The 24,145-nt window shown below is 35.4% G+C and overlaps 1 protein-coding gene and 1 long non-coding RNA gene across 2 annotated transcripts in view; one reads left to right on the top strand and one right to left on the bottom strand.

Moving 5' to 3' along the window:
• Positions 1–24,145, top strand: part of LOC122422140 — a 61,708-nt gene that overhangs the window by 30,856 nt on the left and 6,707 nt on the right. The gene's annotated exons all lie outside the window — the stretch shown is intronic.
• Positions 1–24,145, bottom strand: part of MYOZ2 (myozenin 2) — a 38,044-nt gene that overhangs the window by 10,880 nt on the left and 3,019 nt on the right. Inside the window, exons 3-4 of the mRNA XM_043438406.1 lie at positions 9,948–10,117; positions 4,364–4,493 (exon numbers count right to left, since the gene is read on the bottom strand). Of these exons, the coding sequence (XP_043294341.1) occupies positions 4,364–4,493; positions 9,948–10,117 (300 nt within the window). The remainder of the gene's footprint in view (positions 1–4,363; positions 4,494–9,947; positions 10,118–24,145) is intronic.

Genomic DNA, 24,145 nt, shown 5'->3' with positions numbered 1-24,145 from the left:
GCAGTTTCTGAATCACCATGGGCACCTACTTAAAATGTTGATAATGAATTCTTCCCTCCAGAGACAAGACGTCTCAGATACGGCTTACACATTTAATACAAGTGATTTACAAACAGAACACTGGTAAGTAACTGTTCTAGCAAATTCTCTTTTTCCTTCTCATTTCCATACCTGGTTCAGGCCCTGTGCATTTCTTGCCTGGGCTTTCACAGTAACCTTTGCTAAATTCAAATAATCTATAGTTTGTACTCTGAATTTGTTGTACTTTTAAACTCATCAACCAAGAAGGAAGGACCCTTACTCTTGCTTCATTACAAGCCATCTGATAACCTTGAAACTCTCCCTTTTCTTAGTCTATATTACAGGCATGCCCTAATATTTAATAATTGAATATTTAAACTTTAAGTAGCTATATGAATTTATACTTCCAAAATTCCTCTCTTTCTCTCTCTCTCTCTCTCTATATATATATATACATATGTGTATATATATATATTTGTATATATGTATGTGTTTATGCATAAATACACATAGATTGTTCCTGATAGTAAATGAAATATACATATGATATTGAAGTTTGTATGGCAGAGAGAAAATGAGACTACAAATATAGCATGGACATTTGTCCTGTGTCCCTGTCTATGAATTCCTTGAGGGTAGAATTTTTTTATTCTTTTTGAAATTTCATAGTTTATAATCAGTTTAGTTGCTTAGTCATGTCCGACTCTTTGTGACCCCACGGACTGCAGCACGCCAGGCTTCCCTGTCCATCACCAGCTCCTGGAGCTTGCTCATCATGTCCATCAAGTTGGTGATGCCATCCAACCATCTCATCCTCTGTCATCCCCTTCTCCTCCTGCCTTCAGTCTTTCCCAGCATCAGGGTCTTTTGCAGTGAGTCAGTCCTTTGCATCAGGTGGCCAAGGTATTGGAGATTCAGCTTCAGCATCAGTCCTTCCAGGGAATATTCAGGACTGATTTCCTTGAGGATGGACCGGCTGGATCTCCTTGCAGTCCAAGGGACTCTCAAGAGTCTTCAACAAAACAGTTCAAAAGCATCAATTCTTCAGCGCCCAGCCTTCTTTATGGTCCAACTCTCACATCCATACATGACTATTGAAAAAGCGATAGCCTTGACTAGATGGACCTTTGTCAGCAAAGTAATGTCTCTGTTTTTTAATATGCTGTCTAGGTTGGTCATAACTTTTCTTTCAAGGAGTAAGCATCTTTTAATTCCATGGCTGCAGTCATTTTCACCATCTGCAATGATTTTGGAGCCCAAGAAAATAAACTCAGCCAACTGTTTCCACTGTTTCCCCTTTTATTTGACATGAAGTGATGGGACCGGATGCCATGATCTTAGATTTTTAATGTTGAGTTTTAAGCCAGCTTTTTCACTCTTCTCTTTCACCTTCACCAGGAGGCTGTTTAGTTCCTCTTCGCTTTCTGCCATGAGGGTTATGTTATCTGCATATCAGAGGTTATTGATATTTATCCCGGCAATCTTAATTCCGGCTTGTGCTTCATCCAGCCTGGCATTTTGCATGATGTACTCTGCCTAGAAGTTAAATAGGCAGAGTGACAGTATACAGCCTTGATGTACTCCCTTCCCAATTTGGAACCAGTCTGTTGTTCCGTGTCCATTTCTAACTGTTGCTTCTTGACCATCATACAGATTTCTCAGGAGGCAGGTAAGGGGATCTGGTATTACCATCTCTTTGAGAATCTTACACAGTTTGTTGTGATCCACACAGTCAAAGGCTTTAGAGTAGTCAATGGAGCAGAAGTAGATGTTTTTCTAGAATTCTCTTGTTTTTTCTATGATCCAGCAAATGTTGGCAATTTGATCTCTGGTTCCTCTGCCTTTTCTAAATCCAACTTGACCATCTGGAAGTTCTTGGTTTATGTACTGTTGAAGCTGAGCTTGAATAATTTGAGCATTACTTGGCTAGCATGTAAAATGTGCAATTGTGCGGGAGTTTGAACATTCTTTGGCATTACCTTTTTTTGGGAATGGAACGAAAACTGACCTTTTCCAACCCTGTAGCCACTGCTGAGTTTTCCAAATTTGCTGGCATATTGAGTGCAGCACCTAACTGCTTCATCTTTTAGAATTTGAAATAGGTCAGCTGAAATTCCATCACCTCTAGTAGCTTTGATCATAGTGATGCTTCCTAATGCCCACTTGACTTCACACTCCAGGATGCCTGGCTCTAGGTAAGTGATCACACCATTGATTCATAGTAATCAATGGTTATTGATTCGTAATAAAAATTTTAACTTAGTAATGGAAGTACCAGATTGAATCAACATAAACTTTTCTATATGTCTTCCCTTTCCTATTAAAAAACCTTATCATTCCACACATTAGGTAGCAGAAGGTTGCAGTATAGTGGTTGGAGCTTAAAGGAAATACATATACTCTATTATGTATTAAGTATATAAAGATGGGTAAGGAAAGGATGAATTTTAACTCACTATTTTATTGTATATTAAGGACTATACTCACATTCTCACATTTAATTTTCACAACAACCATGTGCAGTGAGATTTATTTTCTTTATTTTACAGATTGAAGAAACAGACTCAGAGATTTATTTTCATTCTCAGCACAGTAGTAAAGTGGGCATGGATGAAAGATCCAGCAGCTTTATTGCTGCTGTCCGCAGTGGTGATGGGACTTATTTTGCCTTACCTGATCACAAATTATGGGGGGACAGGATAAAGATTTATTATTTCTTTAAATAAAAAGAATAATTTTATTTTGCTCATTTAAGAGCAATGAAAAAATGATGGAATGTTGACTGTGTTTGGTACCCAGGACACTGCCATGAAGGTCCCTGTTCTGCATGACATCCATCAGCTTTTACCCTTCGTCCTTCTTCACTTTTGCTTCTGAGCTTGGCTGTACAAACTTTCACTTTCATTTGATAATATAAATTCACTTAATTTTACCATTTGAGAGACTACTAGCAACTAAATACTAAAGGAGGGAGAAAACTGAGGGAACTCCTGTTTTTATTATGGAGTGTTGAAAAAAAGGATAAAGTTCTGCCATTACAGTGTGTTTTTATTAAAAGAGGGCTTGATGAATTTAAATTCATTTAAGGATGGTTCATTTACTGGAGTATTTTCTTAAAATCCCAGCATACTGTCTTTAGTAACAGCTGTAGTATGTTGAACCATTAATTTGGAGTTTTTTTTCCTATTTTCAGTTGTCCATGTATACAGTCATATTAAAAGTCATATTAACCAAAAAAAAAAAGAGGAGATCACAGGTTGAACCCAGATCCATCAGATTCTTTTTGTTTTTGCCACATGAGCTTAATGTTGTATGTGCAGAACCTGTTGCCTGCTCTTCTGTCATTAAAAAAAGAAAAAAAAGCTATTTGAAAGCTATTTGAGAATTTTATTGCAATTTTATTATAATTTTCTTGAGGAAAAACTTAAAGGTACTTGCTTTAAATTATTTTGGAAAGATATTGTCTAAGTAGAGCAGATAATTTTTCTGATTTAACATTTCAAAATCTAACAATACTTCAAATAGCATGTACTGGTTTGAATAAACATTTACTTATTTTTTGGACTTCCCTCATAGCTCAGTTGGTAAAGAATCCACCTGCAATGCAGGAGACCCCAGTTCGATCCCTGAATTGGGAAGATCCCCTGGAGAAGGAAAAGGCTACCCACTCCAGGATTCTGGCCTGGAGAATTCCATGGATTGTATGTATATTCCATGGGGTCGCAAAGAGTCAGACATGACTGAGCAACTTCACTTTCACTTTACTTATTTTTAAAGATAATAAACAGATATACAGTATTAGAGGATTGCATTTAAAGCCTTATAAAAGAGCAGAAAATAACAAAAGCAGTCTCCACAGGGTCACTCACATGATACATCTGTGAATTTGGTATCAGAGCTGGATTTAATTCTTAATCAGTCAGTGTTGGCTTCTAGCTATTCACAACCTCAAGTTCTTAATTTGTAAAGTGAGGATTATAATAAGTGTCATAATTATTATTAAATTAAAGAAGATAAATACATATAATAGTATTTCATAAACTACACAGTTCTATACAAATAGGATTTCAATATAATTACAAACAAACTTAATTTTTAGTATAATAGACGATTGCCAACAAAAGCTATGGGCCATCTGAAAGAACATAAGACTCCTGTAAATGTGTTACTAAACTCCTCTAGGTATAATCTTTACATTTGTCCTGAACTTATCTACAAAATAGGTACATAATGTGAAAAGCTGTATCATTCAGACACCATTTACTAAAGAATCCAAGTGACTTGAGTCATATATTTATGTGCACAGCAGTTTTATTATTCTGTTTGTAAGGGGATTAGTTACCTGGTGCAATGTTTTCTGGATTTGGGGGACTTCGTGGATCCGGAGTGTTAGGAGGAGTAAATGGTGCTTGCTGTGAACCACTTTCCAAGTTGCTTCCGTCCAGTTTCTCATTCTGCATGGCAATATTGTGCTGTATTTGACCAAAAGTAAACTCAACTGAAAACTCAAAAATATACACTAATAGGACATATCACATGTGCAAAACTCCATTTGTATACTTGCAATTTAAATATAATGCCAATTCATCATTACATACTGTCTCAATAATTTATATGGTATCCAGTTGAGCAATTGAATGAGCAATTTTACTGATATCAATCTAAATTCTGTTTTATGGTGGTGATCTACTTAATAATAATTAATTAAGCCTTACTATGTGCCAGGCACTGTGTCCAGGGCTTCATATCAGTTATCTAATTTACTATTCACAATATATCCATAAGATAAATCTATTTAATTTGTAAGTCTTTACTGATTTAATATCATATAGCATACTTGCCAAACATACAACTTAGTCATTGTTACATTATTAGTTTGCTTATACTTGGGATTTAATTATATTCTTTAATATGACTTATTTTAAAGATTAGTCTGAAATTTGGACATTAGTCATGTATAACAGAAAAATATTTTCACTTTAAGCTGCATAAACTTATATAGAAGGAAGAATTTGGTGTTTCTAGAAAATAGAATATTTAAAAGAGCATTTGTCTAAAGTTTTAGGTGAATTTGCTTTACTGTTATAAATTAGGATTTATTTTATGGCAATATAGCCCTTTCAAAACAGTCAATTGGTTTTTAACAGAGAAGAACAGACATTGTAATAGGTTATATCCTCAGAAGTATAGCTAAGATTTACCTCTATAATAAAATATTATTTTAATTATACATGAGAGATACATATTTTTTAAAAGAAGTCAATCTATTTAATTGCATAAGGTCAAATCATCTTTTAACTTTGTAAAGAAAAATTTACTGAAGGCCATAGCAAATAAACACCAATTTTTGAGTCTTTTTCTGTGTGACATAAGCCAAACATATTTTAAAATATTTTTTTATTTCTGTATTTATTTATAAGATGAAAAGGTAAAGTACACTTTTGCAATTTAATAATTATTTAGCTTTATAGAAATGTGATTATTTCATACTAAAATCCAAATGCTTACAATAACTAAAGATCATAAATTAAGGCCTCACCTGACAAAATTATGAAGAAAATAAAGTTTATCCCATTTTCAGCCTTCACCCACCCACAGACACTCTCCAGGTGCCTTTTACATTCACCTTATTCTAGGCAGCATCCTGGTAAAGTTTCTGTGGACATGAGCAGGGCGATGTTAGTAGTTGCAAGCTGACTTGTGGAGACAGGAAGGAGGGCATGAGAGGCAGCTAGATGAGTATGGGTCTTGATTACTGGCCATGTGAGTTTGCATTGTATTCAATAGGCAAAAAGAAACAATTTCTAAAGGTAGATAGTGCTATACTCAAATACATCAGTTTTTAGTGTTTTGAATTTAGCCATTATCTTAAGTGTTCAATTTAATTGACTTGATTAATAACTTTTTTCACTTCTGAACCTTCACCACTTCTTAGAAAAAAAAATCCTTGCTAACTTTAATTATAAATAAAAGCCAGTTGAGATAAATATAGAAAGTTTACTTGTATCATGCATTAAAATTACTTTTTCTAAGTTACTGTCCATGAAATGAGTTTCACCTAAACTTATAAATCATTCTACCTACATTAATTTAAAAATTCTAATACTAACCTCCTTTATAGACAGGAAAATAAACTCTTTGTAGCTAGTCATTAATTATCAGGAGACACCCAGTACCTCTGTTTGTCGTTGTTAAGTATACAAGCAAAGTCTTATAATAGTTGGGTAGTGACTTATTTTAGTTATGATAGCCTTAAATAATGTTTATAATGTTATTTTTGAACAAAATATATATGTTTTTTGAACCTCAGTGTATTTAGTTACGTCTTATTTCAGAATTACTTTTTATGGTATAATTCCCCTTTTTCCAATATTATATGAGACTTCTAAAGATTTTTTTAAGTCTTTATTGAATTTGTTACAATATTGCTTCTGTTGTTTATGTTCTGGTTTTTTGACCATGAAGCATGTGGGGTCTTAGCTCCCCGATATGGAACCCATGCCCCTTGCACTGGAAGGTGAAGTCTTAACCACTGGGCCATCAGGGAGTGCCTCTAAGGAATTTTAAAAGTGCTTAGTTACTGCAAACATGTAGTTTTAACTATAAACTGTGGATTTTTTTTTTTTTCTTAGTTCCTTGACCAGGGATTGAACCCAAGTCTCCTGCATTGGAAGGCAGATTCTTTTCTTTTTCTTTTTGACTGCTCTTCATTGCTTCTGCGTGGGCTTTCTCTAGTGGTGGCAAGTGGTGGGGCAGAGCTGGGGGGGGGCAGCTGCTGTTTGTTGCTGTGTGTGGCTTCTCGTGTTGGTGGCATCTCTTGCAGCAGAGCACGGGCTCTGGGCTGGGGGCTCCAGTAGCTCAGCACACAGGCTTAGTGGTTGCTGCTCGCAGGCTTAGCTGCTCCACAGGATGTGGAATCTCCCCAGACCAGGGATTGGACCTATGTCTCCTGCCTTGGCAGGCAGGTTCTTATCCACTGTGCCACCAGCGAAGTCCGTGGATTGTTTTGGATAATATCCTTTTGTAGTAACTTATAGAAAGGAATTTTAATTATGATGAATCATTCTTTTATTTCTCTGGTATGCTTATTTTCTTCATCCCTTTTTGTATGTGTATGTGTAAGAAGTTGATCAGTTCATGAACTAGGACTTTAAAATTGGCATGTGTAGCAAGCAGTGTATCTTCATTTTATTTTAAAAATGCATACTCTCTGTTGTTATTTGTATCATAAGGTTTGTGTGGCTTGAATTTACTAGTTTCTCAGCAAGAAAATAAGCCAAAAGCTGTGCTTATTTTTTGTAATTATACTTAATATTTTAATAGATGGCATTGATTACCAAAGAGTTGGTTTATATATTTATTTAATGATACCCTGAAATTATAAGAAATGCATAAATGTAAGTTAAATCATTATTTTGACTATATAAAGCTCAAGGGAACCAGTAAAAGATTATTTCAGAAAATGTAGTCAATAACAGTAATGTGATATAAATCATGTAAAGATGATTCAAGAACTAGATTTTAAGTAAATCATTGCTTTCTATTTTTCAGTGTTATTTTGTCCCTCCATCACTAGACAAGGGCTGTATTAATTTATCTTTGAAATCCAAGCATAGTTTCTAGAACACAGTAGGCAATCAATAAATTTCTGCCGAAAGTATAAATAAATGAATGGAAATAGACCCAAACCTAATATCCTCTAAATTTCTGTCATATTGTCAATGCTTGCTTAAAGTTGCAGTCTAAAGAATTGATAAAAGCAAATGTGTCATCATATAATGTAGCTCAGTGATTTATTATGCAGGTCATTTATAAACTTAAGATCAGTGAACACAGATCTTTAAAGCCAGAGGCACCTTACAAAACCATTTGTGTCAACCCTGTATTTTATAAATGAGAAAACAGGACCAGAAAGGCAAAGAAAGTTTTAAATTGACTCCCGATTACACAGTTTGTGGGATTGCCAGGACTGAACGTTGGTCTTCCAGTTCCCAGGCCAGAGTTTCTTTTAATTATACCTTGACAAGTGTCAGTGTCAAGAACTCTAGAATTCAGAGAGCTGGATTTCAATCTCCTTTATTATGGTGTTGCTTAAGCCAAATCAATATGTGTTCTTCCTTAAATACTACTTTCCTAATTTCTAAAGAAGAGAGCAAATTTCATCAGACTCAGAGTATATTGTGTAACTCAGTGACATGTGACTTCATTCCATATATTGTTATTATTTTATGCTACTTATTAGCATTTAATTGTTTCTGTATATTCAGTATATGTTCAAATATTTCAGTACAGCTGTTTGGGACTATTTAGTTCTCAATCTTCTAGGAGTGCTGGAAAAGTATTAAGGCATATTCTTATATATTTTACCTATGACCAGAATGTTTGACCACAGGTATATAAGATTATTGTCAATAATTTGGAATACTAGTGTTGAGAAAATATGTTGTATTCTAATGGACATTTTAAATCTTACACCTTCCTTCAGAATTGTAATTAAAGCATTATACTTAGAGATATAAATACTAGTTATGAAAACTGGATTTATTTAGATGTCTAGACTTGTAGATGACTTTTCAAAGAATTTCCATTAAGACACTATATTTCATATTCTTCTTCAGAGCTACCTCTCTATTGTCATTATCCATCAGATGAGCTAGAGGTTATTTTAGGTTCATACTGTGTTAGCTGCAGACATATTCTGATAAGAGGATACTGAGCGTAATTATAGGATACCATAGGATACCATGAAATTTATCCATGACTTCAAGTGAAAATCATCCTTCATTAAGTGTAAATACTATGGTTGAGTAAAATTTGATGTCTAACTGAATTCATAATTATAGCTAGATTCAATTCATGGATGTTTAAAGATGCACATTAATGTGAAAAACAAACTATTTAAGATGTTCTCTAACCATTTATTGTTAAGCAGAATCATAACAAGGGAAATAGAAATTTCAAGAGTGAGTAAAATTTTAGTGTTTGTGAGTGCAAATGTTAGTTCTGTAGCGTGTTTTATGATAAAAGACCAGTCTGTTTGCTATAAAGAATTTAGCTGTCCATTCGAAACAGCTTACTAGTGATGGCAGTGGGAAAGGTTTCAGGTTTAAATTCATGAGTAAACTTGTGAACTTTTCATAGCTATAGAAAGAAACCCTTAGTTTAAAAAGAAAAAAAAAACTTATATTGTTGTAGTCTCCACCATCTCCTATAGTGCACTATTCCTTTTTGATTCTTCATACTAGTATTTTATTTTTAAAATATTTTCCCAAAGCTAATCGTTTTTCAATTCTGAACTTTTTCCTCTAAAATCTTTCTGAATGACAATTTAAAAGAATATGGTGTTCATGCAACATGTGAAATATAATTTAATAAGTTTGTTTGTTTTAACTTTTGGGTGATGGAAACTTTTGTCCAAAGAGTTTTATCCACATTGATTTTGTTGTCAGTGAGTACCAGACTTCTCTATACAACATGGAATGAATACTTTGAAAGGAGATCAACTGTGTCTAGTTCCCAGGCATGTTTCAATGCCAGGATGTTTTCAGCCAATAAAATGCTTATACTTACTTTATGGAGCACTGTGTGCTTTGGAATTGTTTCCATCCCAAACATTTAACCAGTGGTGATAAGATATGGAAACTTTTAGTTCCACCAGTCTCCACTCCCTCTCCCTCCTCTTAGCAGAACAGACCAGTTCTTCAGTGCCAAATCTACAAACATGCACTGTCTCTACTGAACTAAAAAGATACTCATATCAGGCATAATCATTTATCCACCTAAATTATTCATTATTATGAAAAACAGTATAACAGAATCAATGAAAAGAAAATTTGTAAAATACTTGTTTGGGAATTTAATAATACATATAAGTTTAGAAATGCTTCCCATTTATTTAGATAACTGTATTATCAAGTTATACCTACATTTATTTGTGCTTTAGATTCATACTGGAAATTTTCAAATGTATATTTGTCAGATCTTCTTTGTCGCATCTTAAATAGTCTGGCACCACGGTTACTGAGATGGGATAATTCTTCCAACATGATGTCTCTGGGGATGCTGACTTTTTTGCCCAGGTGCATGACATCTACATCTGTAAAACAATATTCATGTGCGTGAAAAACCCTAAGATAAGCATTTTTAAATGCTCTGCTAAATTTCATAATTTACTATCTGCTATATGTTAGAATAGGCATCCCTGGTGGATCAATAGTAAAGAATCTGCCTGCCAATGCAGGAGACACTGGTTCCATCCCTGTGTAGGAAAGACCCCCTGGAGAAGGAAATGGCAACCCACTCCAGTATTTCTGCCTGGGAAATCCCATGGACAGAAGAGCCTGACAGGCTACAGTCCATGGGGTCACAAAAGAACCAACACAACTTGGTAACTAAACAACAACAATATGCTAGTATAGTAACTAAAATACAGGCTCTTTACTCAGACTACCTTGGGTTAAATTCTGGCTCTACTACTTTCTAACTGTATGATCGTAGGTATGTTGCTTATTTTTTTGTAAACCTCAGTTTTCTTATCACTAAAGTGGGACTAATAATAATAATACCCACTGCATAGGTTTTATGTAAGGATTAAATAAAATGTTTCGTATCATACCTGGCACATAAAAGAGTGAGTGAAGTTTAATGACACTATTAATTTATTCTTTCCTTATTTAGTGACATATCAAACAATACCACTCATTGTTCTGTTCATAAGCTCTGTTTGACTCCCAGCATTTTTATGTATCAGTTTGAACTGTGTCCATTACAAGAATGCTTATGCCTTGACTCATGCCACCCATTTCTCTGTCAGAATACTATTAATTCTGTATCTTGCATCAAGGAGCCTAACATAAAGTAGGTAGGTGGTAAGTATTGAATAATCCTTCTCAATCCAGTTTATGTGCCATTTCTGTCAATTCCTTCTCTAAAATTTCTATGCATAATTATTTATGCCTTTTCTGTATTCCCATAGCATGGAATCAATATTACTTGATTCCATTTTACTTATTCTGTGATTTGCATTTTCTTTATGTTTTTGTCTTTGTGTCCTCCATGCCTTAAATAGAGGAGATGTTCAGTAAACAACTATTATTTTCTATTTCTAGTACTGAAGGACTTTTCTGAAATTCCAAAGAAAGAAAACTCCTCCATTTGCTCCTTTAATCAGAAATGCTTTTTTTGGTAACACACAGAGTTCTTTTGCCACTATGAACTGCTGTTAAATGCAGAGGAAAAAAAATTGGACCATTCGTAAAATAAATATTCTGGAAGATTGGGACAACATTTTCTGATGTTACAAATTAACCCTAATAATTAGGCTTTTTGAGGTCTTTAGGGATAAAATAATAAAATTGCTTATAAATTTTCTCCCCATTTTGCTTTGAAGAAATCACTTTGCTTATATATTTTGATGTTAACTGAAGAGGAGCTCTGCTAATTATAAAAATTGTGACATCAAGACTTCTGTTTCTGTGAAGACAGACTAGATATACTTTTCCCTGTACGTTTACTAAGTAAAACTAAAAATCCTGGACATTAGTATAAAATAAACATAAGAAGACTAAAAGTTGGAGGGAAGAAGGCAGACCAGCTAGGGACCTCAGGACCAAGGAACAACACGGTACTAATTCTTTGGGTTTCTTTTGACCCCACATATCCCAGACTTGGAGCTGAAAATGCTTTTAACTGAGAAACGTGCAACAGGTGCAGCCAAAAACCTACAGTAAAAGATTGTTCTCACTAGTCAAGACCAGAAAGGAGCAACCTATAAAGACAAGAAACTTTTAGACAATAGCTACTCTACTTTAGCCAAATGCCACAGAAAAAAACTAGCCTCACCCATACCAACAAATTTCAAGTGTAGAGCCCAGGATTTTACCCTGGCAAAGCTATAACGAGGTGCCCCAGTGCACCCTTATATAAGGGTGGTATCTGAGAGGCCAAGGAGGAAGCTGGGACTTTCGTCCCTGTTAGCCAGTAACAACCTTCAGTCCCTGCAGAGTCAGTAGAGACTAGGTGGGGATTCTGAACTCCCACCACCTCCTAGTAGTAACTAAGTGATGTCAAGTTTCAATATGAGCCAACTGAAACTGTGACTTCTTATTTCTGCCTGGCAGTGATGAATGAGGTGGCACTCTCCTTCCTGTCCTGAAGCAATGTCAGACAAATATAGATAAAATTGAAGGCTTAAATAAGAGCAAGATTCTTAAAATATAATATGAAAATGTGCAGACTCAAATAAAAAACTCATTTGTCATAGAAACAAGAAGATCTCAAACTAAATGGGAAAAAAGACCAATGCCAGCATGAGAAGACTGAGATATTAAAATTATATAACAAAGATTTTAAAGTGGCCATGATAAAAAACACTTCAAAGAGCAATTACAAAGTTTCTGGAAGCAAATGGAAAATTTTAGAAAACTTTAGCAAAGGGGAAAAAAATCATGACTGAAATAAAAGTTATAAAGACCCAAATGGAAACTTCAGAACTGAAAAAAATACCCCAAATAAAAAGTTTGGTGGATGGATTCAGTTGCAGAATGGAGGGGATAAAGGCCAAGAATCAGTGAACTGGGAGACAGAGTAATGGAAATTACCCAACAAGAACAAAAGAGAAAAAAAATAAGAAAAAAGGTAAAGAAAGCCTTAGGGATCAGTGTGACTACAACAAAAGATACAGCATTTGTATCACTGAAGTCCCAGAAGGGGAGGAGGTGTGTGGGGCTGGAAAAGTACACAAAGAAATAATGGCTGAAAACTTCCCAAATTTGGCAAGAGACATAAACCTACAGATTCAGGAAGCAAAAAGTTGTCTATGAAAGATAAACCTATAGAACTCTACAACAAGACATATGATAAACTTCTAAAAAATAAAGACAAAGGGAAAATCTTGAAAGCAGCCAGAGAAAAATGACAACTTACCTATAGGGAGAAAAAAATGAGAATGACAGTAGATTTCTCATCAGAAACCATGAAGACCAGAAGGAAGTGGCACAAAAATGCTGAAAGAAAAGAAACGTCAACCCAGAATCTGATGCCCAGCGAAGACATTCTTTAGAAATAAAGGGGCATTTGAGACATCTTCAGATGAAGGAAAAGTAGGAGATTATTCTTCCTGAAGACCTACCCTAAAAGAATGAGTCATGCTAATTATAACAAAACATCCAAGACTGGTGACTTATAAACAGCAGAAATATATTTCTTATAGATCTGGAGGCTGTAAGTGTGAGATATGGGTTCTGGCATAGTTGGTTCAGTTGAAGTCATTCTTCTGAGTTGCAGACTGCCTACTTCTCACTTTGTTTTCATGCAGTGGAAGAGACATGGTAGCTCTCTTGGGCTTCTTTTGTAAAGATGTTAATATCATTCATGAAGACCCCACTCTCATGGCCTAATCACCTCCCAAAGGCCTCATCTCCCAATACCATCAGGGGCATTAGGATTTCAATATATGAATTCTGGGGGGGACACAAATATTCGGACCATAGCAAATAACTAAATGAAGTTCTTTAAACAAGATGGAAACAAAATAAGGAACCTTTAAACATCAAGAACAGGAAAATATTACAGTAAGCAAAAATGTGGATAAATACAATAAGTTTTCCTTTCCCTCTTGAGTTTTCTAAGTTATGTTTGCTTATAGAAGCAAAAATTATAAACCTCTCAGATATAATTATAAATGTATGTAGAAAATAGGTAACAGTTATATTATAAATAGTAGCAGTTATAAACAGGGAGAGGTAAATAGACATAAAGGTAGGTAGGTTTTCTGTACTTAAACTGATAAAATGACAACATCAGTAGACTTTGATAAATTAAACATATATAATGTAATAGAACAACTACTAAAAACTATACATATATACTTGAAAAACTAGAGATAAATAAAAATTGAATTCTGAAAAATAGGCAAGAAACCCCATAGGAAACTAAGAAAAAGGAAACAGAAATGAAAAACAGACAACAAACAGAAAGCAAAAACTAAAATGATAGACTTAAGGTCTACTACATCAATAATTACATTAAATATAAATGCTAAAAGTATACTAATTAGAGGATAGAGACTAGTGATTGGATTTAAAAACATGACCCAAATATTAATTGTCTAGAAGAAACCCACTTCAAAAATAAGTACCTTGAGCAATATAGGCAAGTTGAAAGTAACAGGATAGAAAAAGATATCAAACAAACCTTAATCAGTGGGAAGTAGAAGTGGCTGTATTAATATCAGATAAAGTGGACTTCAGAACAAAGGAAATAACCAGAGAGGGAGAATGTTATATAATGATTAAAGTGTCGGTCCACCAAGAAGACCTAAAACTCCTAAATGTGTATTCATCAGAAAACAGAGCTGGAAATGGAGCAAAAATTAATAAAACTAAAAGGAGAAATAGATAAATCCACAGTTATAGTTGGAGACATCAACATCCCTTTCTCAACAAACAGAAAATGAGCAAGGACATAAAAGAAGTCAACGACACCATCAACCAGTAGGATGTAAATGTTTGTAAAATACTCTACTGAACAGCAAAACACATTCTTTCCAGGTGCACATAGAGTATACTCCAAGATAGACCATTTCCTGCACCATAAAATAAGCTTCGACAAATTCAAAAGAGTGAAAATTATACCCAGTATGATCTTTGATCAAAATGGAATCACACTACAAATCAGTAACAGAAAGATTACAAGAAAATCTCCAAATATTTGGAAACAACAACAAAATACTTCTAAACAATCTGTGGGTCAAAGAAGTCTCAAAGGAAATAAAAAATTCATTGAACTAAGTGAAATTGAAAATAGAGCATATCAGCAATACTGAGCATTTATCCTAGTGAAATGAAAGTTTTATATTCACACAAAAACCTATACACAAATGTTCACAGCTTTATTCTTAATATAAGAAAAGAATCAGATGTACTTTAATGAGTGATGGTTAAAAGGGGCTTCCCAAGTAAAGAATCCTCCTACAATGCAAGAGATGTGGATTCAATCTCTGGGTTGGAAAGAGTCCCTGGAAAAGCAAATGGCAACCCATTCCAGTATTCTTGCTGGGAAATCCCATGGACAGAGGAACCTGGTGGACTACAGTCCATAGGGTCTCAAGAGAATTGGACACAACTTAGCTACTAAACAACAACAAATGGTTAAAAACACTATGATCCATCCATAGCATGGTACTCAGCAACAAAAGCAAACAAACAATTGAAACATACAGCTGGATCTACCTCCAGGGAACTACACTGAGTGAAAAAAAGCTAATCCTCAAAGGTTGCATACTGTATGATTGCATTTTACAGCATCTTAAAATGAAAATATATATATATATATAGGAGGTAGATTACTGATTGATAGGAGTCTCTGGACTGCATGAATGTCAATATTCTCATTGTGATATTGTACCATAGTTTTGAAGATTTTGATATTGGGGGAAACTGGGAAAACATACTGGGTTTGCTCTGTATTCTTACACACCTCTGTACTCAGTCACTCAGCTCAGTTGTATCCAACTCTTTGTCACCTCATGGACTATAGCCTGTCAGGCTCCTGTGTCCATGGAATTCTCCAGGCAAGAATACTGGATTGGGTAGCCATTCCCTTCTCCAGTGAATCTTCCTGATGCAGGAATCAAACTCTTGTCCCCTGCATTGGCAGGCAGATTCTTTACCACTGAGCCACCTGGGAAGCCTATTCATTCTTACAGCTGGAGGTAAACTTCTATCTCAAAATCAAAAGTTTAATTAAGAGCTATCAAGCCATGAAAAGACATGAAGGATCCTTAAATGTATATTGCTAAGTGAAAGAAGCCAGTATGTAATGGCTTACTGTGTGACTTCAACTATATGACATTCTGGAAAAAGACACAACTTTGTAAGAAAGGAAAAGAATCAGTCAGTGGTTGTCAACTGCCTGTGGGGAGGAGTGCAGATGAAGATGTTGAGCACAAAGGACTTCTAGGGCAGTGAGACTATTCTGTGTGATATTATAATGGCAGGTACATGACAGTGTGCATTCACGAAAACCCACTGAACAATATAACCCAGTGTGAACCCTGACATACACTATGGACTTCAATTAATAATACTATATAAATATCGATTGATCAATCATAGCTAGCATAATACACTAAGATGTTAATAATAGAAGAGACTATATATTGGAAGAAGAAGGATATATAGGAACACTGTACTATAATTTCTGTTCAATTTTTCTGTAAACTGCTCCAAAAAATTAAGTCTATTCTAATTAACATGTTCAATTTAAAATTTTCTCATAGCACTTCCTAATGAATGCAGAATGGCATTGTCTGCTAAGATGGAAAAAAAAATTCTGTGCTTTACAGTCCCTGGGGATGGCAGAAGTAGCTTATAGAAGAGGAATGAAGGCCAACAGCAGAGTGAATGAGACTATTTTATAGTTTCCTGGGGCTTGTTTGCCAGCTCTGCTGAGTTATACAAGAAATATTCACTTCTTTTTATTTGCAAGTGTTTGGAGTTTCTGTTACTGTGTGCTTGCAACAGGGAAGGAGGAACTGGGTTATTTTTCGGTGTGTCTATATCCGTCAGTATTCTAGAAAGTGTGACAGGAGTGAACTGTTTCAGCTTTTTGATTCCAGAATCAAAATAAATTCCCTTTAGATCACAAATGATAGAAAAGCCACAGTATTGCTTATAGTAATTTGGTACAATATTAGGGCTTCCCTAATGGCATCTGGTCCCATCACTTCATGGGAAATAGATGGGGAAACAGTGTCAGACTTTATTTTTTTGAGCTCCAAAATCATTGCAGATGGTGATTGCGGCCATGAAATTTATGACCAACCTATATAGCATATTAAAAAGCAGAGACATTACTTTACCAACAAAGGTCTGTGTAGTCAAGGCTATGGTTTTTCCAGTGGTCATGTATGGATGTGAGAGTTGGACTATGAAGAAGAAAGCTGAGCGCTGAAAAATTGATGCTTTTGAACTGTGGTGTTGGAGAAGACTCTTGAGAGTCCCTTGGACTGCAAGGAGATCCAACCAGTCCATCCTAAAGGAGATCAGTCCTGGGTGTTCATTGGAAGGACTGATGCTGAAGCTGAAATTCCAGTACTTTGGCCACCTCATGTGAAGAGTTGACTCATTTGAAAAGACCCTGATGCTGGGAGGGATTGGGGGCAGGAGGAGAAGGGGACGACAGAGGATGAGATGGCTGGATGGCATCACCGACTCGATGGACATGAGTCTGAGTAAACTCCGGGAGTTGGTGATGGACAGGGAGGCCTGGTGTGCTGTGATTCATGGGGTCGCAGAGTCGGACACGACTGAGAGACTGAACTGAAATGAACTGAATAGCTCAGTTGATTCTCTGCCTGCAATGCAGGAGACCCTGGTTCAATTCCTGGGTCCGGAAGATCCCCTGGAGAAGGGATAGGCTTATTCTTGGGCTTCCCTTGTGGCTCAGCTGGTAAAGAATCTGCCTGCAATGCGGGAGACATGGGTTTGATCCTGGTTTGAGAAGAACTCCTGGAGAAGGGAAAGGCTACCCACTCCAGTATTCTGGCCTAGTGAATTCCATGGGCTGTATAGTCCATGGGGGCAAAGAGTTTGGACAGAACAGAGCTACTTTCACTTTACTTCACAATACTAGGGGGTGGAGGGGAAATCGCCTTTAAATGCTTCTTGAAAGAATTCAGTTAGCAATGCATGACAGAAAAGATTAAAAAAAATTACAGAAAATTGAAATCCATAGATTTTTGTCAATTAACCTTATAGGAATACACATTCTGTTTAACAATTATATATTACAAGTAATGTTTTTAAACAAATTTAGATTTTTCCTGAAAAACCTTTCAACTGGGACATTTTCAGGAACTAAAAAATGCCCCAAACCGGGCAACCACTAGAAAATGCAAAGATGACAGCCTTTATATAGTACAGTATGTCCTGTATATGTGAAAGAGTTCTGTTCAAAGAGTGCATTCATAAAGTCCAAAAAGTTAGCATAGGTACCCAACTAACACAATCAGCCATATAGCACCAGACTGTAATAATTTCACACAAATAATACATAAAGGACACTCTCACCAAAAAACATTTATAATTACCAAAAAACAATACAGTACCTTGAAAAGTACCGTAGTACAGTACAAGAGCCGGCATACAGGCATCTTTGAGAGCTTGCAGCCTGACAGTTCATATGCAGGGGACTTAACTATAATGGAATCTTTCTCCTTACAATTAATGCTATGAAGTTTTTCCATAAGGAAACCAAAACAAGGATGCAGCTTTTCTCTTTCTCCTCTTTTCTGTTACCAGTTTGAGCCATTATAAACAGTTAAATGAAAATAAAGAGTCTAGAAAAAGGAAATAGCGTATTACTATTTTCTAAAAGTTCTAAATTTCAAGCTATGGCATAAGTGTAATTTGGGGACTCCAAGACAAGGATTTGAGAAAACTTTTCTCTCATTTTCCTCTTCGTAATGACCGCCAATATTAGCTGATTCCACCAGTGTTTCTGAAATAACCACATGACCGAAGTGAATCCTATCCCTCTGGCCCCTTAGAGTTACAATAGTCCTCTGAGGTATGTTTGAGAGGAATTACTACTTTTGTGATTGATACAGGAACAGGTGTGTGACGACCTAGGCCAATGAGAGAAAATACCAGGACATTTCTTTGTGTACACTGTGCCAAAGATACTTTCTTTTCCTGCTGCATATAAGCATGGATGCATACTGTCCCGCAAACTGTTGATATGTACTTGATAAAATGATAGATTCAGACATGAGGTGAAACTTACCCCAAGGAAATCAGAGCTGAGGCAGAGAAAGAAACTGGTCCTTAATAGCATACTTGAGCTGCCAGATGAAGATTTATTGAATCACCTCTGAACTTTTCAGTTATATTAGGTAGTAAATTCCCTTTATTTTTCAATCTAGTTGGTTTCTGATTTTCTGCTATTTTCAACTAAAAAAGCATGCTAACTGATATGGTCATTCTCTTCAGATCTTTATCTCACTGATAAAAGTCCAAAAAGTTTATTAAGATTGGAATCACAAGAAAGAGTAAAGACGCTTAGCCAAGAAGCCCATCAGTAGGAGTCTCGAAGAAGAAAGGGAAAAAAGAGCAGAGGTATAAACTATACCTCTGGCCAGACTTGTTTGGACTCATAAGAAACATTCACTCCTTTTTAGCAAAACACAATCATCACTCAAGCTGCTGCAGGAATAGATGTATAGCAAGAGCCATGAGGAACTTACCTACCCTCAATAATCAGCTGGTACAATCCATTTTTACAGTAAATTTATACCACAAGAGAGAAATAAGGGACAAAAAGGAAAGAGGAGAAGAAGGCACACATAATTGCCCAACTCTCAACTCTCTTTTCTTATTCTTCATACTTACTTTTACTTTCTTTAAACCTAAATTTTCTCTCTTACTCTATAAGTAACACTCAAGGAGTTCATTGACTTTGAGTGACCACCTGAAGGTACTGTGGATCTCTGGGATGAGATAACTTCATGAGAAGTCTACTGGTGTCTGAAGCAGGCTTGTCCTGGCTCACAAGAGTCAGTCAATAAATTTCCAGAAATTCTGTGAGCTAGTAGTTAACGTCAGTGAATATAGCCACTATTAAAATTAAATTATATAAACTTAATAATTAGATAAGTTGTATTTTAAAAAAGCAATAAATACTCAGAAATATCACTTTCTAAATACTTCTTTTTGCTATTATCAATGCTCTTGATGTTTTCGTATATCTATTATATCTGTATGGTAGAAATATTTTAGTATGGTATTACTACACATCTGTTCCCAACTCTACATTCAGTTTCTCCTTGATGGTAGCTCAAACTTGTTCAAAGCAAGAGAATTTTGCAAACTCTACAAACCGAGGCATTCCCCACCTAAAAAACCAGTTAAATATTCACTAGCATACTAATAGACATAGGAACATTTTAAGTCAACATGTTTTGCATAAACAAACAATAAAAGACATAAACCAAATTTTCCAAGGGTTTTTTCCCCTTCCTTTCCAGTAGTTGAGTTTATGATGTAACTAGAGCTTGCGTTCCAGACCATCTGTGAGCTGGGACATCTAACGTATGAACACTCATTTATTTAAACTTTCAGAGTGAAGAATTCTCTCAACTGAGCAGATAGAATCCAAGTTCAGCTGTTCCCTGCTCTTTATTGCAAACCTCTGTGCAGAGTCTTAACAGTGTGTTTTATCTGGATGCCTGATAAATGATATAACTTATTCAGGGTTCATATCCTTGGCCTGATGGATTAGAAGGTTGTCTTTGTGGCATTAGATCATCTATTGAAAATAATATTGCTAGACATACTTTCCTGTTGATGTCATTCATAGTGATCCAGAATTTTCCATTTATTCTTTAAAGATCTTATAGGACTTAAACCATTATAGCTTGCTACTATTTTAAGGAAATCAGTGGTTACTTTGAAATAAATATCCAATTATAAAAGATATTAAAATACACCTTTAGGGTCTTGACCAAAAGAAAATTAATTTCCACAAAAAACTCCACATTTTTCAATCTACTAGAGATATCAAATAATTGTAACTAATATTCTTTATCAGATGCATTTTTCTAGTTAGATTAAGATTCAAAATCTTACATTAAAAAGTTCAAAATTTTGATTTTTGAGTGTGCTTTCCTTCCACTTTAGCCACATTACTATAAGTACTGGAAACCAAGTGAAAAAAATGCATTTTGGTGGGAGAGTATCAGTGGTCTTTGAAAATGTGATCAGTTTCTTTTTTCAGACCTTTCTTCAATATGTAGTCTTATGAGCAGACCCTGGATCTAAATTCTTCCAAAAGGAAACATTCTTTTTTTTCACATTTACTTCATAGGTTTGAAACTTAGTCAGCAAGGATTTATGGATACACAGGTAGTTCTGTGTTTTTATTTTGAAAATTTGATCCTGCCAATGTTATATATTTAGTTAGATCAGTGAGTCCAATTCACAGCTTATAAAGATACTCAAATAACTGTAGTAAGACAAAAATCTTTTAAAACTGTTTCCCTATGATTCACTAGCAGCTGCAATTCTGGTAGAATGGGCAAAGCCACAGAAGGGGAGATAATTGAAACTGATTTACTTGAGAGTGGTCCTATCAATTTACTTAAAAGCCTGATTGAAGCCAAGAGATCTCTGCATTTGCACAGGACTCTTTGGCCTGCTTATAGTTAACCTATGTGCATTGAATAATAATCCATAAACATACATCGTTGCATAATGAAATATGCATATACACATGTTATATAAAAAAGTTAATAGTCCAGATTTATTTTAATTTTGAATAGTGCTTTAAAAGTCTACATTTGATTAAAAGTTTACTATAATTTCTAATAGTTTTCTTTACATGAAAAAAGTTGATTTTGAAACTCATCTGGGATTCTGTATTTTCCTACTTCATATTTCTTTGCCTTGATTTGAGTTCTAAACTATAAAGTTTTCAAAACTTTACTGTTCTGAAAGCACAGATACATAGAGTAACATAATAACCATTTCCATAGCTGAAAAACTCAAGGATTATTTTCTGCAACTTTAAAACTCATACTGAATGACCTAAATGTCAGAGATTTTTGTTTTTCCAAGGATTAAAACTAAGTAAGAAACTAGTTTATAGCAGCCATCATCTTCTTCAATGTCTCTTTTTATCATCTTCTATCTAATAGTTAAAATGTCCCTGTATTTACCATATTTTAAAGTTTGAAATGAATACATTTTAAAACACACAATAAAATGAATACTAATATGGTGAAAAAAAAAACTTTACTGTTAAAAGTATTGCCACTTATAAACTGTGTAAATCTATAAACATTTAAAAAATGAGATTACCAATGTATTGAACTATGCAAATTGAATTACACAAACCAGTAATTCAACCAGAACTGTTTGTAGGATGTACATCTGGAGTATGTTAGAGTGAAAAAAACAATAAATTAGGATGATGAAATTATGGCAAGAATTAAACATTATCATTTCAACTTTGGTATAAACTGGAAGTTAGCCTGGTTCTCTGCTGCTACTTTTCTGGAGGGCCTTATTAGAGGTTTAGAAATCTATGGCAGGTTTAGAAATATCCACAATTTTACAACATATTACTGCACACTGATTTTCAAAGTAAAGCATGATTTTTCTCAGGGTTATAAGAATGCTAATGTGAAATTTTAAACCAAAGGAAACTCTCAAACTTGTACATTGAAGCATTAGGTTAAGTTCTTTTTCTCCCCCAGACTTTTTACATTTGATCTATGATATTTAAGGCCTTCCTTGTGTCCTCATTTTTATACAGATAACTTGATCAATTACAGTTTAAGATATGCTTGTATAGGAAAAGTAAAAGGGGTCCTCACATAATCTTTTATCTGAAAGTTAAGACATCATGATTATGCTTTTCAAAGCATCCCTGCAATTTGTGTCAATATTATCATTGCCTTTGCTATTGATGGGGAAACTCAAATACACACAGCTCAATACATTAGAGTCATGAAATTTTAGAAGTAGATGTCTCAACAAACCCAACCTCTTCAATTTCAGGTGAGGAATTAGATGTCTGGTCTGGAACCAGGGCTCCTGGTACCATATGAACAACAGCACTTCATTTAGAACCTGGCTTCCTGTTTTCAGACCACAGACTAACCTCTTTTCCTGAAATCACAAAAAAAAAATCTGCTCAGTCTTCTTCCGTGTACTGTTACTGTTCACCAGTCATGAGGGAAAAAAACAAAAAACATACCAAAAAAGCCCTCACAAAACCCAGGTGAGAAAACTGTAGGGTGGCTGAAACAGTAGTCTTTCTATTTCTGAAAGCTCTTCTTAAGTGTATTTGTGCTTGAAATCAGGGGCCAGCATGGTCCCAGTTCTCACGTGATTTTAATTCAAATTCCTTCCTCCACCCCATTTCTGACAGATGCCAGTTGTTCGAGTTGCCTCCCCCCCTTCCATTCTTATTCCCCCTTCTCTTTCTCTATCGACTTACTACTTCCTATTCATTTATCCCACCCCCTACCCTTCCTGGGTCTCAAATGAGTTCCTGAGAGAGAAACGTGATCACCACTGGAGAATGGGTACAGCTTCAGGAGTAAATAGCACAGGACTAGTGGGCATTACCCACCGTTATAAGCCATCTTTTCTTGCCTCCATAACTAATTCATGCACCAATAATGGCAAAATATTTCTGTGTTTTTGTCTTTTAGAATAGCACTTGTTAGATGGTAACAGCATGGCTCTGATATTTCTGTTTAATGCTTATAGGTTTTGTATCACAGCCTTAACACTAAACAGTTACTACCATCAGCTCTAACACTTCTGATGCTGACGCTGATGACCATGATGATGATCGTCATGATGTGATGATGAGGACGGTCTGCCTTAGTACTAGGGGGTACTTTCTATTAGTTACTATTGAGAGTGTAGTATATTTGCTTCTGGTATATAATTTGGCACCAAATCATTATGGCTCCTGGAGAAGGCAATGGCACCCCACTCCAGTACTCTTGCCTGGAAAATCCCATGGACGGAGGAGCCTGGTGGGCTGCAGTCCATGGGGTCGCTAAGAGTCAGACACGACTGAGTGACTTCACTTTCACCTTTCACTTTCATGCATTGGAGAAGGAAATGGCAACCCCACTCCAGTGTTCTTGCCTGGAGAATCCCAGGGACAGGGGAGCCTGGTGGGCTGCCATCTATGGGGTCACACAGAGTCGGACACGACTGAAGCGACTTAGCAGCATTATAGCTCCATAATGAATGAACAGTTTGGGGTTTGTTAGAGGCAGGGAGCCATCTACATTTTTACTCAGGCAATCCAGTTCAATGTATCCTAGTCTGTATGGATAGGATTTTTCAGTAATTCTTTGAGGTTATTTCTCCTTCAGATTAAGTGAGTGCTGTGATGAAAAACTCTTCTTTTGATTCTTGTATTTTTCTATTGACGGATCTCAAGGCTCACCAACTATAGTCTCTCTCCCCACAACAAGAACTGGACTGAACTTCTAGTTCAGGTTTAGAAAGCAACTCATTTAGCCACCTCATTGTCACATTTCATTCTCCTCCTGGCTATATGTTTTTGAAAAGTAATATAAAAAATAAATGAATTATAA

This window comes from Cervus canadensis, chromosome 19, assembly GCF_019320065.1.
Source record: "Cervus canadensis isolate Bull #8, Minnesota chromosome 19, ASM1932006v1, whole genome shotgun sequence".
Classification (NCBI taxonomy): Eukaryota; Metazoa; Chordata; class Mammalia; order Artiodactyla; family Cervidae; genus Cervus; species Cervus canadensis.
The sequence above is the reverse complement of the archived record's forward strand: the minus strand, read 5'-3'. Positions and strand labels throughout refer to the sequence as shown.